Here is an 18,504-nt window from a genome sequence, read left to right as displayed (position 1 = left end):
CTGAAACATCAGCCACTGAAAACCCTACGGAGCACAGCTCTACTCTGCACTCAGGGGTCACCATGAGTCAGAACTGACTTGACAGCAACAGGTTAAAAGGGAAGCAGCAGGAGACAGGCAAAGGCTGGCTATAGCCGAAATACTTCAAACAGAGAATCTGCACATTTTGGAGCAATTGCTTTAACATAGTTAATTTAAATTTCATTCTAAATGCCTAAAATAAAAATCCTTACCATATTAAGATACAACTTCAAGGATTTCCAGCCCTGTATAAAATCGGGAGAAGAGGAAGATGTGCGTAATACAGTTGCTTTCAAGTCTACTACTGACCGAGGTTTGTCCCACAGTCTAAAGACGGCCTGGTTTTAGTGACAGGCCCCTTCTCCAGCCCGCCTAGGCCTGCCTCCATGCACAGCACTGGAGAGACTTTCTTTTTTAAAAAATGTTCTTTAATGCTGTCGAGTTGATTCTGATGCATAGCAACCCCATGAGTGTCCTGCCCCCGAGAAGTAGTCAACCAGGTGTCTGGAAAGGCTGCATCTGTGGTCAGTGGAAAGAGCCTCCTGAGACCTTCTCAGAGGGACACAGAGCCAAGCCCTCTGCTGGAGATTTCTGGAACAATTTAAACCTCCACAGAGGCACACTGGTGGCATGGGTAGGACAGGACACTCTAGGGGTGCAAATCCATTGCCAGGGCTAGCAGTTTCCCTCACCAGCATGAAGAATAACTCTATATTGTTAGCTACCATCGAGTTGGCCCCAACTCACGGTGATCCCATGTGCAACAGAAGGAAATGCTGCACAGTCCCGCACCATCCCCATGATTAAGTGTGGATCAGTTGTAATCCATAGGATTTTCATTGGCTGATTTCTGGAAGTAGATCTCCAGGCCTTTTTTCCTAGTCTAGCTTAGTCTGGAAGCTCCGCTGAAACCTGTTCAGCATCATAGCAACACGCAAGCCTCCACTGACGGATGGTAGCTGCGCATGAGGTGCATTGGCTGGGAATCGAACCTGGGTCTTCCACACAGAAGGCAAAATTCTACCACTGAACCACCAATGCCCCCCATTACTCACATAAACAGATGCTATTCATTTTTCATTTCGAAATAAAAATTGTGAAGTTGCTGGAAACCTGGCCACTGTATCCCAGTTACCTTGGGCGTAAGTAATGCTGGAACAAAAGGCCACGTGTTTGCTCTGTGTATGGCAGACAGACAGCTCCGTGGCAGGGGCACACACACAAGCACAATTTTTTGTCTGCTGGGAAGTAACACTGTGTAGATTTTACTCATCTGCCCAACTCCACCAGTGATTACGAGTATTTTGTTATGTCGCACTTGACTTTGAACCCCCCACAGAAGCCGCTACCCTGTAAGGATGATGGGAAGTTAACATCTACAAGGCAAGAGTAATTGTCACTAACTGGATTGCAGAAACCCTGACTACCTTATTTCAGGGTCCCTGGGTGGCGTAAACAATGAAGTGCTTGAATACTCGCCGAAAGGTCGGCAGTTCGAGCCCACCTAGAGGCGCCTCGGAAGGCAGGCCTGGAGATCAGCTTCTGAGAGGTCACAGCCTTGAGAACCCTATGGAGCAGTTCTACTCTGTACACATGGGGTCACCGTGAGTCGGAATCGACTCCGTGGCAACTGACAACAACCGACCACCTTATTCCAGGCCGCCGTCTACAACAAAAGGTTCAGAGCAAGACTGAGCCCCCCCTGCAACCTTAAAGTTTCCTTAAAAGAATATCTGGAGTGTGCTTGGGTGAAATTTTAGGCAGATAACCAAGGATTTTAAATGGGAGGAGGTGGGATCATTCCCTGGTTTGAGCACAGTGTGAAAAATAAAATAAAATAACCAAAAGGCTAAAGTATAAACAAATCTATGAAGGAATCCAAAAATAATTATTCTAGATTATAGCTTTAATGTGGCAAACATTTCCAAATGTATCCCTGCTCGTCTGCAGATTCTGACAGATATAAATACTTCATTGAAGGAGGCATCTTAAAACCCGGTACATAAGAAAACGATGCTAAAAAGCAACCTTAAAAACTGGACTTTGCTGGTCAAAGAATGGCCTTCGATTTCAATTTGAACGCCCATCCATTTATCAGATTGAGTATTTTTAGAGCTACAGGACAGTCAGGAAGCCAGTCTCTTTTTGTATGTATTTCACAGGGAGGCTGTGTTGTCATATTAGGTAACAAAGTACGTGCTCTCACCTGGGCTTCGAGATGATGGGGCTATGTTAACCCGGGGGAGAGAATTTGTAAGGATGAAAATCGGAAAGCTAGCGACCTGGGAAGGTAGAGCTGGAAAGGGGCAGGAAAAAAAGGCAGAGAGAGGGGTGGTCAATGTCCCTCTCTGTTATAACATGCTTCTCTCATAGTAAGGCTACATTTTATTTAAAAATATATTGCCCTGACGTCTGGGGTCTTAAAAGCTAGTGAGCGGCCACCTAAGATGCATCAATTGGTCCCAACCCACCTGGAGTAAAGGAGAATGAAGAACACCAAAGACACAAGGCAAGTATTAGCCCAAGAGACAGAAAGGGCCACATAAACTAGAGACTCCATCAGCCTGAGACCAGAAGAACTAGATGGTGCCTGGCTACCACCAATGACTGCCCTGACAGGGAACACAACAGAGAGTCCCTGATGCAGCAGGAGAAAAGTGGGGTGCAGAACTCAAATTCTAGTAAAAAGACCAGACTTAATGGTCTGACTGAAACTGGAGGAACCTCAGAAACCATGGCCCCCAGACTCTCTGTCAACCCAGAACTAACACCATTCCCAAGGCCAACTCTTCCGACAAAGAGTAGACTGGTCTATGGGACATAAAATGATACTTGTGAAGAGTGTGCTTCTTAGCTCAAGTAGATACATGAGACTAAATGGGCAGCTCCTGTCCAGATGTGAGATGGGAAGGCAGAGAGGGTCAGGAGTGGTTGAATGGACATGGGGAATCAAGGGTGGAAAGGAGGAGTGTGCTGTCACAGTACAGGAGAGCAATTAAGGTCACATAACCATGTATGCATAAATTTTTATATGACAGACTAACTTGAATTGTAAACTTTCACTTAAAGTACAATTTAAAAAATATATATATATATATATTTCCCTGAGATAATCTTTAAACTTTAAACCTAAAACCAAAACTAGCCCCTGATGTCTTCTTTGAATCAAAAAATAGTGTATCTTAATAAAGTACGTCTGCTTTGAGCATTAGGCTCTTTTAAGGAATTATCTAGGTGAGATCAAATTGACAACGGCAACTCGAAAGGTTAGATGGGAAGCTTAGGGGGCAGCGAGTTTATGATAATGGTGGTGGAATAATTTGGAAAAGGATAGTGAGAATGGTAAGCATTGAAGAATGTAATCCACGGCACTGCATTATCCACGTAGAAATTATTGCCATGGTGTATCTCTGGCTGTGCAGACTTAGACGAAAATTTTTTTTAAAAAATTACTTAAAAAGAACATACGTATAAGACAAAAATAACTTACTGTGCAGGCAATTAATTCTGGTTGGCATAGCGATCCTCTTAAGTTAAAGGGAATGAGTGCGAGATGGAATCAGAAAATAAGAGGTAAAAAGAAAAGTGTGCAAAGGTGAAATAAGAATGAAAAACAGTAAGAGCTTAAACCATTCACATTATCTATACACACGAAGTTACTGCGCAGGACATCTGGCAATGTTTTCTAATTTTTTTTTTTTCCAAAACCTCCATCGATACTTTTTGAAGCTGAAAATACCCCTGAATTTTGGGAATAAATTTGGAGTATTGGCTGTGTTCCTAAGACATGTGCGCTGATAACCGGCATACTTTCTGGAGAATTTTAAACATACAAGTGCTTTTGGGAATCGAGAACAAATTCTTCGTTCTTACAGAAGATAAATATATACAGGAGCTCTTGCACCCAAAAAATGTGCATTAGCTTAAAATTAAAAGTGAGGGAAACCTCCACCAAGCTGCCACTTCGAGCACCAGTTTCCAAAAGTTTTTGGTTGGAAAATGAAAACTGTTTGATGCCTGTGACACACAATTGTCTCGGATTCTGTCAGCTTCCCCTGCTGAGCACGCACAGCTCAGAAAGCACTGGAATGACAACGCAATTTTAAAATGCTGCCAGATAGGTCCTTTTAAAAGATCTTAAAAGATCTCGCGTCTGTGCATCAGGACTGGTGAGAATAAAATGCAGCATTCCCCAGCGCCGGGCTCTGGAAGGGACAGGGAACTGGAAGCTCATGTCGCAGGTGGTCCCGGGCACACCTGCCTGACACCAGTTGGCCCAAGATACAGTTTTTGAGGTGGTCTTTACCCACCTGGCCCAAAATACCCCCAAACCAAACCCACTGCCATTGAGCCAATTCTGACTCATGGTGACCCCATGCGTTACAGAGTAGAACTGAGCTCCATAGGGTCTTTTTTTGGGGGGGGCTGTATCTTTACAAAACCAGATTGCCAGGCCTTTCTTCTGCAGCTCTGCTGGGTGAGTTTGAACTGTCACCCTTTTGATTAATAGTGGAGCATAAACCATTTGCCCTACCCAGGGACTCTCCCACCTGGCCAGTGAAGGCAAAGGTACAGAACAGCCACAAGCAGCAAGGAAACCCCAAGGGAAAGAGCTCTCTGGAAGGAAAAGGAGGCAGGGAGGAGGAAGGGACTGAAGAAGTGAGCACTGGGCTTTGAATGGACTTGGGGTAGGCCAGGTCTGGCGTTTGGGAAGGACGGGAGGAGGGCGGGTGGGAAGGCTGAGATTCTGCACAGAGAAGAGGAAACAGACCATCAGGTGAGAGGAGGGGAGGAAGTGTGTTTCTACCTTGCCCAGCGCTCACCTGCCTTCCTCAGCTCCACCTCTCCCTTAGGCTTCTCTGGTCCTCCACGGAGACAGGTGTGCGGCCCCTGCAGCCAGCATCCAGGCCACAGTTCATGCACTCTGGGCCCACGTCTTACTCACAGAAGCAGATGAGACTGCCATAGGGGTCGGTGGGCCAGGCCACAGCTTCCCAAGCCACTGCAGTCACCCAGACTCGGATCCCTGGGACAAAGGCCGCCACCCCCCACACGCTAGGGGGTGGGCAAACAGAGGCACAAGCCTTCGTTCTTCGTCACGTGGTCTGGAAACCACCACCTGGAATGGCCCCTCTTCTAACTTTGGCGAGGGGATGAGGATGGGAGAAAGCAGTGATGTATGGTGGTTGAGAGACGTTAAACCAAAACAGGGAGGGGGTGAGGGCAGACACACGCCCTACAGCAGGGTTCTCAGCTCAGCACAGCTGAGACTTGGGGCTGGATGGTTCTCTGTGATGGGGGCTGTCCTGTACACTGGAGGATGCTGAGCAGCATCTCTGGCCTCTACTCGCTCCATGCAAATAGCACCCTCACCCCGACTGTGATAACATTGCCAGATGTCCCCTGGGGGACACACCACGCAGGTGGATGAGAAGCACAAAGAAGAGAAGCAGTAGAACAAGTCTAACCAGGGCGCCCTAACTCTTGGTGCCTGTGACCCCCTAAACTGTGGTACCCGAGATCCCCTAGTTTGGGGTACCTGAGACCACCCTAACTCAGGGTGCCTGAGACCCACCTAACTAGGGTGCCTGAGACCCCCTAACTTGTGTGCCAGAGACCTCCTAGTGCCTCCTACTTGGGGCCCCAGAGCACCCCTGCCTTCCAGAAGAAAATTACTCCCTAAGAATTTACACATTAGGGGGTGAGGGGGTACAACTGGCATGGAGTGAGTAGAGAGGCCAGAGATGCTGCTCAGCATCTTACAGTACACAGGACAGCCCCCTACCACAGAGAATGTCCAGCCCCAAGTGTCAGCTGTGCCTGAGAACCCTGTTGTAGGGTATGCGTCCCTAACTTGGGGTGCCTGAGACCCCCTACTTTCAGTGCTTGAGACCCCATGGTGTGTAAATTCTCAGGGAGTAATTTCCTGTTGAAGGCAGGGGTGCCTTGGGGCCCCAAGTAGGAGGCAGAGTGAGGGGTTAACACTGAGTTTCGGCCCCTGCCTTCCTTGCCCTGCTCTTTCTTTATGACTTCTGGGCTTGTGGTGCTGATGGGGCGGTGGGCATATTACAGATGAGGAAGCTGTCGATTCCGACTCATAGCGACTCTATAGGACAGAGCAGAACTGCCCCATAGGGTTTCCAAGGAGCGCCTGGTGGATTCAAACTACCGACCTTTTGGTTAGCAGCTGAGCCCTTAACCACTGTACCACCAGGGCTCTGCAGCCAAGTCTCAAATCTAGAACAGATCCCAACCACTAGACTGTCTTCCCTCGGCAAATATACTTAAGCGAATGTTACGTCTGAGGCACTAGGGGGGTAAAGCTGCTCACGTTTGAGCAATTTACAATTCTGAAGCACTGGCTGAGTGTAATGGGAAACAAGCGAATATTCTAATGAAATGATGTCCTCATGAGGAATAGACCTCAAGGTCATCAATCAGTTATGCTAGGGAGTAGCTAGCTTACCTCTCTGTAGATCCTCTTAGGATCAAGTAGTAGGGTTTTGCTTTGTCTTTATTGGAAGGGGGAGTCCTGAGAGGCACCAATGATAGAGGTGGCGACCACTGCAGCCGAGGGAAGCCCAGTCCTTCTCCGCCTTGCTCGTTGTATATGATGAACCCAGTTAACCAACTGTCACTGTGACTCCAATTCACAGCGACCCCATGTTGTGTCAGAGTCAAACTGTGCTCCACAGGGTTTTTGATGGTTGATTTTTGGGAAGCAGATCGCCAAGCCTTTCTTCGGAGGTGCTTCTGGGTGAACTCAAACCTGCAGCCTTTTGGTTAGCGGCCAAGTGTGTTCACCGTTTTCACCACCCAGGGACTCCTCTATAGGAGTTCTCCATAGCTCTACTCCTGGGTGGGAATGGGCACTCAGAGGAAAGGGCACCTCTCAGCAGGAACACCTGGTGGTGCAGTGGGTAAGAGCTCGGCTGCTAACTGAAAGGTTAGCAATTCGAACCCACCCAGTGGCTCTGTGGGAGAAAGACCTGCTGATCTGCTCCCATAAAGATTACAGCCTAGAAAACCCCATGTTGCAGTTCTACTCTGTCACATGGGGTTGCTATTAGTCAAAATCAACTCAAGGGCACCTACCAACATCAGGCAGGAACACAAGTTCCCCAAAAGCAGAGAGAGGACCAGGCTGTCATACTCAGGAACGATTCTGAATATGCCCACCCCCCATGAGCTGACAAGTCTAAACCCCAAGGCTCTAAATGGGCTCCAACACTCAGCACAGGGTGTTTTTTGGGAGAGGGGTGAGGGTGCAATAGAGTTTCTAGAGGACAAAAGGAAAAATAACGATGAGAAGAGCTAAAATCTAGCGTGGAAACAAGTGTGAGGGCAAAGCCGCCAAGTGCGCACAGCAGTGGGATGGAGGGAGGGGTACCTTTGTGCTTCTTGGCAGCGCCTGGCTCCGAGACGCTCAGGGAGCTCTCCGACAGCTCATCCCCATCTGGGTCCAGCGAGCTGTGGCAGTCCCACCCGGTGGCCTCAGACTCCTTCTCCAAGTCCCAGGACTCGAGTTCATTCTCCTGGGGTTCAAGGGCAGGCGAGGCTTGGACAGGTGGATCTTTCTCAAGTGGGGCGGGGGTGGAAGCGGAGGTGACGGTGGCCCCCAGATGGGACAAGGACTCCTCTTGACGCCCACTGTCCATAGAGGCTGCATAGTCCAGCATCAGGGCGGCCTCGTTGTCCTGAGATAAGGAGGTCTGTCCGGGCAAAACGCATCGTCAGAGGCCAAGAGAAAGGCAGCTTGAGCGAAGACACCAGCAGACATGTGGGAGAAGACAGAGTGAAAGCATTGGCAAAGCACCGTTCAAACCTTCTTTTGTATTTTGACTGTGATTTCAAAATATCAGAAGGCACACCTGGCCCCTGGCTCCGTATCGGGGGAGCTAATGCAGTGAAGAAGTCCCTGGATGACGTAAATGGTTAACGCGCCCAGCTGCTAACTGAAAGGCTGGAGGTTCCAGTCTACCCAGAGGCACCTCAGAAGGAAGGCCTGGCAATCTACTTCTGAAAAATCAGCTACTGAAAATCCCATGGAGCCCAGTTCTACTCTGACATACTGAGGTCTCCATGAGTTGGAGATGACTTGACGGCAGCTGGGGAACTGACATAGGCAGTTGGATGGTGGTTCCTCGGAGGATGGGAGAGTAACTAAAAGGGGGCAGGAGGGGCTTCTTGGGAGCAGGTCATGCTACTCTTGATCTGCTGGGGGGTGCGTGGGCGGGGATTACGCAGGTGAGTTTGCTTAGTGACCTCTGACGGTTGCGCTTTTCTGACTTAAGTGCCATCTCGAAGAAGTTCCCACTGACTCCAGATGGGACCATTTGAGCATCAATTAAAAGAATAACTGCAATGGATTGACCACATTAAATGTGAAGATCCACGAGTTCCTAATGAAATTAAATAAAAACCTCAGTGAAAGTATAGGTAAAATGATCGTGGGCCATGTCCTTATTTCTCTCACCCATCCAACCAGTTGACCAGTGAGTCAACTCCAACTCATGGTGACCCCATGTGTGTCAGAGTAGAACTGTGCGCCATAGGATTTTCAAGGGGTGATTTTTTCAGAAGTAGATCACCAGGCCTTTCTTCTGAGGTGCCTCTGGATGGACTGCAACCTCCAACCTTTTGATTAGCAGTCAAGTGCATTAACCATCTACACCACCCAGGGACTCCTTCATCCATCTTGTTGTGCGCAGTTGAGTCAATTCCGACTCGTAGCAACCCTACAGGACAGAGTGGAACTGTCCCATTGGGTTTTCTTAGGCTGTAATCTTTATGGGAGCAGATCACCAGATCTTTTCTCCCACGGAGTGGCTGGTGGGTTCAAACCACCCATCTTTCGGTTAGCTGCTGAGCACTTAAACATTGCGCCACAAGGGCTTCTTCTCATCCATCTAGGCCTAAAGAAAACCCAACCAATGGGCTGGGGCGTTCCCATAGGCCATCGGCCCCCGGCTGGCCACCAGTGGCAGTGCACATAGAAAGCCAAGCTCAGTTGGCCAAAGGCAGTCTTCAAGTATCCAACCCACCTTCATGTTCAAAATTCTTCTTCCTTCTCACCCTCTCCCATTCCAAATCAAAATCTCCCACCCATCCCTGCACTTCTCACCCTGCACTTGTTCATTCTGAAATGTCAAAAAAGAGTGAGGGCCTCTGGCTTAGCAGCTTGCCCAGAGGGGTGTCTGTCCACCACCTGGCTGGGCCTCACACACCCCCATCACGGACGTCACAGAGCAGGAGAGGGGAAGGAATGTGGATTTAAAGCAATCTTTGTTTCTCTCTGATTACAAAAGTACTAAACATTCATTGCGAAAACAAAAAGTGAAATGCTTTGGAAATATGTAATGTGGAGAGCGAAAGTTTCCCATAATCGGGCGCAATCAGGGCGGAGGTTCTGTACCTTGAGGAGTCTGACATCATCAGTTTGTTTCAATCATTTTTCTTGCAATGACTCATCAACCTCTCAACAACCAAAGCTTCACCAGCCAGAACCTTTCAAGTATCCTTCATAAACAGGACAAACTACGTCAACACGATACCATAAATCATCCGTTTGCTGGACGAGAAACGTCATTTGATATTTGTAGATGGAACGTTCTGGACTGTGATCAAGTACTTGGGCTAATGTCTACAAAGGGGGAAGGGCACAGGCCAGTCTCAGACGCAAACGCCTCTCCGAGCTGCCTCAACTGTACCTTAGAGATTCCCGAGATGATGAGGGTGCTTTTCTTCCGCGGTGACTTGAGTTTCAGTTTTGAAGATTCGCTGAGCTGTCGGATGGCGACTTCTGCCACCGGATCCAAACTGTTCAACACCAACAATTCTGTCAGAGGGAAGACAGTGTTGAGTTCGTTAGCAAAAATTAAAAACTTCTGTGGGAGCTTCCGGGGTGATGGAAAGGGTCTGGCGTAGGTGTCGGGAAAGCATTTTCTGCAAAAGGGCAGAGAGTACATAGTTTCGGCACTGCAGGCCATCGGGTCTCTGTCACAACTACGCAACTCGGCCTTCGTAGCATGAAAGCAGCAAATGGATACGGCTGGGTACCAATAAAACTTTATTTACAAAAACAGGCGATGGGCTGGATTTACCCACAAGCCCATAGTTTGCTGACCCTTGACCTATAGCTTGATTTCCTATGTGATTACGTGATACTCACTGAAGTATACACTTAAGATCCACGCATTTTGTTGCATGTAGATTATACCTCAATGTAACTAATGAAAAACAACAAAACCAAGAAAACAAAACCAAAAACCTCTGTAACTTTCTGAACTTTGAAAGGCAATGCAGTTACTCTCTTTCCCTCTCAAAGGTGATTAAACGTACAGAATAGTAATTGGGGGTATGAAGAGTCAGTTAACAAAAGCAGCTCCGTCTCATGGTTAATAGCACCCACTGGCCAACATCTATTGAATGCTTACTATGTACTGGGTCCTAGTCAAAGAGTTCCATGCATATTATTTCACCCCCCAAAACCTAGGAAGGTGGCCGAGCCAAGATGCCCAGCCTGGTGTGTGACTTAGAGCCAATGCTTATAACTCTACTTTATTGCCCAAAATAAAGTTATAATAACAAAGCTATTACAGTAGCAGGCTGTTAAAAGGAACTTTCCTATCCCGTTTTTTGGCCATATCCTGAGGACAGCAGAGGCCATATTTCCAGAGGGCGTGGGAGAGAACCAGTGACCGAGAAATGCTTGGCCAAAGACCCACAGTGAGAAGAGAGAAGGGTCAAGAGAAAGGCTTTGGGGAGCATCCCCTTGGAAAAAGCTGTGCTGTACCACCCACTGCCTCCGAGCTGCAAGGCATGAGGGTTACCACCTCCTCCGGCCTCACCTAGGACCTCCCTGCATCCTCAGAGCACCTGGGCAAGGTGCCAGGTTGGCTGAAGAAGCTGCCACGGCCCCTGGCTGCACAGTGGAGGGTGACTCCGAGGGCCAAATCCACGGCCCCCCGGCCAGATGAGGAACCCACAGCAGGAGTGCCAGCCCAGCATCTTTTTGTTAAATTTTAATACACTTCATATTTTTTAGAGCAGTTTTAGGTTTACATAAAAATTGCTCAGAAAGTACATAGAGAGTGGGCATATGTTTCCTTTCCCCCTCTGTACAGTTAATCCTATTATTAACATGTTGTATTCATGTGATATATTTATTACCACTGATCCATCAATCTTGATACGTTATTATTAAGTCCATAGTTTGCTTTAGGGTTCACTATTTGTGATGAACAGTCCTGAGGGTTTTGACAAATCAAGATGTCATGTGTCCATCATTACCGTATACAAAATCGTTTCATTGCCCTAAAAAATGCCCTATTCTCCTCCACCTGTTCATCCCTCCTGCTTTCCCTGGACCCCTGAGGACCCCTGATCTCTTCACTGTCTCTATATTTTGCTTTCTCCAGAATGTCATACAGTCGGGATCATACAGTACGCAGCCTTTTGAAACTGGCTTCTTTCACGTAGCAATATACATTTAAGGTTCCCTCATGTCGTTTTGCACCTTGATAGCTCATTTCTCTTCATCACGAGTCATACTCCATTGTATGGATGGACCACAGTTTGTTTATCCATTCACCTGCCGAAGGACATCTTGGTTGCTTCCAGTTTTTGGCGATTATGAATAAAGCTGCTATAAACATTCGTATGCAGGTTTTGGGGTAGACATACATTTTCAATTTATTTGGGTAAATACCTAGGAGCGTATGGTAAGACTATGTTTAGCTTTGTAAGAAACTTCCAAACTATTTTCCAAAGTGGCTGCACCATATTACAGTCCCATCTGCAAGGAGAGTTCCTGTTGCTCCACATCCTCGCTAACACTTGGTATTGTCAGTGTTTTGGATTTCAGCCATTCTAATAGGGTGTAGTGGTATCATTTTGTTTTAATTTGCAATTCCCTACTGACATGTGATGTTGAACATCTTTTCATAGGCTTAAGCCTGGGGTCTTTTAGCAGGGATCCTGCCCAGGTGAAAGGACCACTCCACAGTACAAGCTGGTGGGCGTACTTCCAGCGGCAGGAGCTGAGGAAGGGGCATTAGGAATGGCCACAGGATCACTGCCTGTGTCTGTGAAGTTGCAGCTGGGGGGACCAACAGGGAAGTATCCAAAGAACCATGAAAACCCCTACAAAAGGAAAGAGTCTGTTTTAAACTTCCACCAGGTCAAGAGGCAGTATCCATCCAATGAGAACTTTCGTGTTGACATGTCCCGGGGTTGGCAACCAATGTAACAAAGCAATATATGTATTAATTGTCTAATGAGAAACTCATTTGCTCTGTAGACCGGCATCTAAAGCACAATAAAATAAAGAAGAACATTCTAGCTTTCTACCCCACCGACTGCCCCTCCTTGCCCCATCCTCGACCTGGGCAAGGTCAGAAGCAGCACTGAGTGTACAGGGAGAGGGGAGTATGAAAGAAGCTGCCTACTGCCCCTTCCCTGACTGCAGGTTCTCCCTGCAATGGGCCAGAGGCAGAGGAGGGAGGAGGCTTAATGATTAGACTTAGACTGAGCTTGTGATTTAAAGAGACAGGAAGACATCTCTCTAAAGATGTTTGTATCTGAATGTGACCATAAAAACGTGAAGCTTGTGTCCAGAGGGCGAAGGAAAAACCATTCCTATTAGACAGGTTTAAAGGGACAATGAGGGACAAACAAGACAAAAAATAAAGTTTTTATGATTATGTTCCATGAGTCTCACTGATTTTATAATATTAACATAACTAGGATTCACTCTTTGGGTTGTCCAGGCCTATGGGTTTTAACAAATGCATAATGTCACGTGTCCACCATTACAGTGTCCTGCAGAATAATTTCACCGGCCTGAAAATGCCGTGTGCTCCTATTCAACCCTCCTATCTACCCTGAGCCCCTGGCAACCACTTATCTTTTTACTGACTCCATAGTTTTGCTTTTTCCAGAATGTCCTATAGTTGGATTCTTGTATTCACTTCGTTAAAGCACGCCCGAGAACTTAAGTGGGGATGCTAACGCTACCGAAGCCTTCAATCAATTTTTCGACTTCTAGTTCTTCTCTTATTACTCAAAAAAAAAAAAAAAAAAAAAAAAAAAAACCACTTCACAAATCCCAGAAAGGCAGTATTCATGCTTATCAGATGAGAAAGACTTGTCAGAACAGCTGAAAAGATGCTAAGCTGGTGAACAATGTGAGCGTACTCTTGGTTACCTGTGTCTGAAGAAGAGAAGGTTTTACTGACGGGGGCGCCGTGGCAGATGGCTTGGACCGAGATGTCCTTTTCAATCACCTTCACTTTCACAGGTGTTTTCACAGAGGACTCTGCAGAGGAAAGTCTCCAGTTACAAATGGCACCCCAGAAGTTATCTGAATCGACAGTTACAGGAAAGTGAAACTACCTCTCATTTCACTGCTAGTTCATCCAGAGGTAAAGGCAATGGCCGACCTTCAGACTTCTTTAACAATCCCTCTTATTCTTTTATTATTATTAGTCATATTAGTAGTAGTATCATTATTTGGGTCAAAACTGGTGTTAGGAGCCCAAGTCTACATCAAATTTCAGAAACATTTTAATTAAACCAGAATTTCGTTTTCTATTTTGCATTCGAGAATTATGCTAAGTGATCTATTCTGGGAAAATAATACTTTGGCACAAAACTTGATACAAGACATAATATAAATAAAACAATAATAATAACAAACCCTACACTTACACAGAAATTGTCTCCACAGCGATGGTTACAGTGACATGTACAATTAACTCAGCTGATCTAAACTGACTGATGTCAGTACTTCCAGTAAATAATTTTTAATATAAGCAACTCTACCCTGACCATGGAAATCCTGGTGGCATAGTGGTTAAGAGCTATGGCTGCTAACCAAAAGGTAGGCAGTTCAAAGCCACCGGGCGCTCCTTGGAAACTCTATAGGGCAGTTCTACTCTGTCCTATAGGGTCACTATGAGACAGAATCAACTCGATGGCAATGGGTTTGGGTTGGTTTTACCCTGACCATGGACATCTAATTTCTTAAGACAGTGCATGTTGTCCCACATAAATATAAAGGGGTACTTCATTTAACTTAGTTTGAGTTATACGGAAGTGTAGCTACTTATAATATCTAGGTTTTGTTGTTGTTATTGTTAGCTTCTGCCAAGTCGTCCCCGATTCATGGTGACCCCACGCAGAGCGGAATGAAACGCTGCCCGGTTTTATGGCATCTTCATGATCAGTTGCCTGTTGGACCATTGTGATCCATCAGGTGTTCACTGGCTGATTTTCAGAAGTAGATCACCAGTCCATCTTAGTCTGGAAGTAGATTCCTCATCCATCTTAGTCTGGAAGTAGATTCCTCATCCATCTTAGTCTGGAAGCTCCGCTGAAACCTGTTCAGCATCATAGCAAGACATAAGCCTTCACTGACAGACGTGTGGTGGCTGCACTTGAAGTGCACTGGCCAGGAATTGAACCCAGGTCTCCTGCACAAAAGGCGAGAATTCTACCACTGAACCACTGCTGCCCCCTCTAGGTTTTAGCTCCAGAATATACTACAAGGTTGTACCTTGCTTCGGCTGACCAGGTATTTATTTGACAAAATAGAAACATAATCGTCCAAAAAAACAAAAAAAAAAGGAAACAAAATTCTTGCCAATTACCAGTCTTCCTTGGCCATGAGATTTTCTTAATAACACTCAGCACTGCCCCCTACAGTGCTCTGCAGTGCATAGGGCAAGGTGTTTACAGAAAAGCTCCCAACCGTCTCACCAGGGCTCAACGGGGATGCCCTCCCCACGTCGAAGCGAGGCTTCCTGGCTTTCAAGGCGGTCACCGTGGTGACCACAGTCCCACAGGGCATCACTGTGCGGTCTTTCTGTATCTTCGCAGCGGAAACAGGGGGAGGGGTTGGCCAGGGCTTCAATTCATTGGGTTCTACATAAGAAAACTGCAGAGAAGTCTGGTTACTTATTCTGTAGTGAGTGTGAAGGCTAATCCCAGCCATTGGAACCCTGACTTCCTTTGAAGCGGCCCCCAATTTCTTCACTTAATGTCTGTTATGGACTGTACTGTGTCCCCCCGCAAAATATGTATTGGAATCCTAACCCCTATACCTGTGGATGTAATCCTGTTTGGAAGTAATAAAGTTTTCTTTGTTATGTTAATTAGATTATACTCAACTAGGGTAGGTTCTACACCTAATCACTTCTGAGTTCTACAAAGAGCAGATCAGCCACGGGGCCACACATGGGGTAGGTGGGAAGAGACAGACACTATCTGTCTACCGTGACAGAGGCATAGGCAGCTAGAAGCTAAAATAGGCCAGGAAGGACCTCCCCCTAGAGCCACGCCCTGAATTCCAACTTCTCCAGCCTCCTGAACTTTGAGAAAATACATTTCTGTTTTTTAAAGCCACCCACTTGTGATATCTGTGTATGGCAGCACTAGGGAACTAAGACAGCGTTACTTTCTATTTCCACTTAGCCTGGATTTTCCTAGCATTGACAGAGAAGGATGCCACCCAAGCTCAGCCAAAGCCCCTCAGCACATAATGATGGGAACAGGCATACTAGGGTGGAGGGGACCTGCGCCATTCAAGTCTAGAAATGGGTACCATGGAATGGCTTTTCTTCTTGGAAATGTCACAGAGAAGCAAGAACATGACTCTGACAGATATAAATGAAGATGCTCCTTATCTGAAGTGACCAGGCTGAACCTCAGCTGCTGTAGGCGATGCATTCCGTACCTCCGCGGTGACCGAGCCCAATACTGGGCTGCCCATGGTGGACCCGCTGGTCAGCGTAAAGCTCTGTGGCCCAGAAGGTTGCTTCTTGAATAAATCCAAAGGAATCGTTGTCATTGCAAACAGACCTGAAGAGACAGAAGACAAGCAAGGTGCACCACTGATGTTTCCATGAGGTTCCACGAGGGAAAAGGGCCATGGTGAGCTGTGACAGCTGGAATTTAGCTCCTGATGTATGCCCCATTAGCTTGAAAATGGTTACGTTTCAGAATATTTAAAAAATATCAGTATCACAAAAGAAAAAAAAAAGCTTTGGGATGTCCTAGACCAAAGAAGGCTAAAGAGAGGTGAGAATTATAGCCCATACCCTATCCTATGCTGGAGTGGAAAATAATTGCTATAAAGGACACAATAGGGTCATCTGACAAAAACTGGAGTATGGCAGTAGACTGGATAAAAGAATAGTGTCAGTGCAAATTCAAGAAGTTGATTACTGTACTGTGGACCAAAACCGCATTGCTGTCAAGTCGATTCCAACTCATAGCGACCCCGTAGGACACAGTAGAACTGCCCTGTACGTAGGGTTTCCAGGGAGTGGCTGGTGGATTCTAACTGCTGACCTTTTGGTTAGCAGCTGAGCTCTTAACCACTGTGCCACCAGGGCTCTGTACCGTGGACATGGAAGAGGATATCCCCATTTTTAGGAAGTATGCGCTAAAGAATTTAGAGGTGAAGGGCCATGATGTATGCAAAATCAAAACAAACCGTTGCCATTGAGTCGACTCATGGCGACCTCATGTATGTCAGAGCAGATGTGTTCCATGGGGTTTTCAGTGGCTGATTTTTCTGAAGTAAATCGCCAGGCCTTTCTTCCGAGGTGCCTCTGGGTGTACTTGAACCTTCAACCTTTTGGTTAGCAGCCGACCGCTTAACTGTTTGCACCGTCCAGGAGACTCCTATGATGTATGCAGCTTACCCTCAAGTGGTTCCAAAAAAATACTTTGTGTGTGTGTGTGTGTGCGCGTGTGTGTGCACGCACATGCATGCGTGCGCACTCGTGGACAAAGAGAGAGAAGTAGAAATGATAAAGAAAATGGGGCAAAATATTAAAAATAGGTGCATCTGAGTAAAGGTTATAAGGTTGTTCTTTGTATGACTCTTTGTAAGTTCGAAATTATTCTTATTTTTGTACAGTTGAACCTTCGTAGGTCCCATGAGGCTGGACTGGAATGCATTCCTGCTGGAGCCACCGGAATGTGGCCAGGAACAGCTTCTCTCCACACAAACAGTGACCCCACCCTGCACTCTTCCCTCCCAGCCCCCTGGAATGTGGCTGCTTATCTCATGTGTATCCCTGAGTCACAGAGTCAAGGAAATGGCCTCAAAATTCTTGCTAATCACTACAGTCTTGAATTGTTTTTTCCTAACTTTACGAGGTAACAAAAGGTTTGATTTCAGAGCTGGATAAGCCAAGCAAGAACCCCTCTCCCCATTCTGACAGGTATGAGGGTGTTTAATGAGCCCTGGGTGGCACAACCAGTTAAGCACTCTACTACGAGCTGAAAGGTTAGTGGTTTGAACCCACCCAGAGGCGCCTTGGAAGACAGGCTGGGGCTCTGCTTCCAAAAGGTCTCAGCCTTGAAAATCCTATGGACCCCGGAAAGCATGGCTCCCGGATTCTCCATCAGCCCAGAACTAAAACAATATCCGAGGCCAACTCTTCAGACAGGGATTGGACTGGACTGTGGGACATAAAGTGATACTCGTGAGAAGTGTGCCTCTTAGCTCAAGTAGATACAAGAGACCAAAGGGGCAGCTTCTGTCTGGTGGTGAGATGGGACGGCAGAGAGGGTCAGGAGCTGGTTGAATGGACATGGGGAGTCAGGAGTGGAAAGGAGAAGTGTGCTGTCACAGTATAGGGAGAGCAATTAGGGTCACATAACAATGTATGTATAAATTTTTGTATGGGAAAAAATAAAATAAAAATCCTATGGAGCAGTTCTACTCTGCACACATGGGGTCAGAATCAACTCAACGGTAACAACAAAATCCACATCCACTTAATGGTCTCACCTCTAATCGTTGCTTTCTTGTATCTAAAACGTGTCTAGTTTTAGCCACTGTGGCTTATTTAGCAAGGAAAAGCCAGCTGAATATACTCCTTCCCACAATGTATGACTTTGCTAATAACTGACATTGACTTTGGACCCAATATTTCCTTGTGAGAACCCGGAGCGGTTTAGGGAAGGGGCCGCCTGTGCAGCCAGGTCCTCTGTCCTCCCCACCTCCCCAAGGCCAAATCCACATGGCTGGAAGACTTTCCCAGGCTACGGAGCTTCCATCCCCTGCTCAGCACCCACCTTCTAAGGATCTCCCATCCTCTGAAAGCTGCAGCTGTAACTCCTTTGATTTGGCATTTAATTCACTGTGGAAAGGAAAACAAGCTGTGAATCCTTAAAAATGCAAAGGTCTATCATTTTTTTCTTGAAATAGCATTTTTCTTCTGATTGTAGAAAGGAACACAAAGTCATCATCAATATTTAAGAAATTATGGAGACATATAAACAAGAAAGTAAAGATTATCTGCAACCTTACCACCCAGAAATAGTCCTAGTCCATATTTTGGTGAATAGCCTTCCAGAGCTGTCCAATAGAACTGTCTGCAATGATGGAAATGTTCTATATCTGCCCTGTCCAATATGGTAGCCACTACCCACATATGGTACTAAGTACTTGAAATGTGGCCAGTG

At 46.5% G+C, this 18,504-nt stretch overlaps 1 protein-coding gene across 1 annotated transcript in view; it reads right to left on the bottom strand.

The window, feature by feature from the left end:
- The window catches only part of C2CD2 (C2 calcium dependent domain containing 2), a 73,956-nt gene that overhangs the window by 5,163 nt on the left and 50,289 nt on the right, over nt 1-18,504 (bottom strand). The window contains exons 8-13 of the mRNA XM_004384873.1: nt 18,115-18,179; nt 15,758-15,882; nt 14,782-14,959; nt 13,229-13,339; nt 9,732-9,859; nt 7,412-7,733 (exon numbers count right to left, since the gene is read on the bottom strand). Coding sequence (XP_004384930.1) covers nt 7,412-7,733; nt 9,732-9,859; nt 13,229-13,339; nt 14,782-14,959; nt 15,758-15,882; nt 18,115-18,179 — 929 coding nt within the window. The remainder of the gene's footprint in view (nt 1-7,411; nt 7,734-9,731; nt 9,860-13,228; nt 13,340-14,781; nt 14,960-15,757; nt 15,883-18,114; nt 18,180-18,504) is intronic.

Source organism: Trichechus manatus, unplaced genomic scaffold (genome assembly GCF_000243295.1).
Source record: "Trichechus manatus latirostris isolate Lorelei unplaced genomic scaffold, TriManLat1.0 scaffold00128, whole genome shotgun sequence".
NCBI classification, from domain to species: Eukaryota; Metazoa; Chordata; class Mammalia; order Sirenia; family Trichechidae; genus Trichechus; species Trichechus manatus.
Note: the sequence above shows the minus strand (reverse complement) of the source record. Positions and strands in the feature narration are given on the sequence as shown.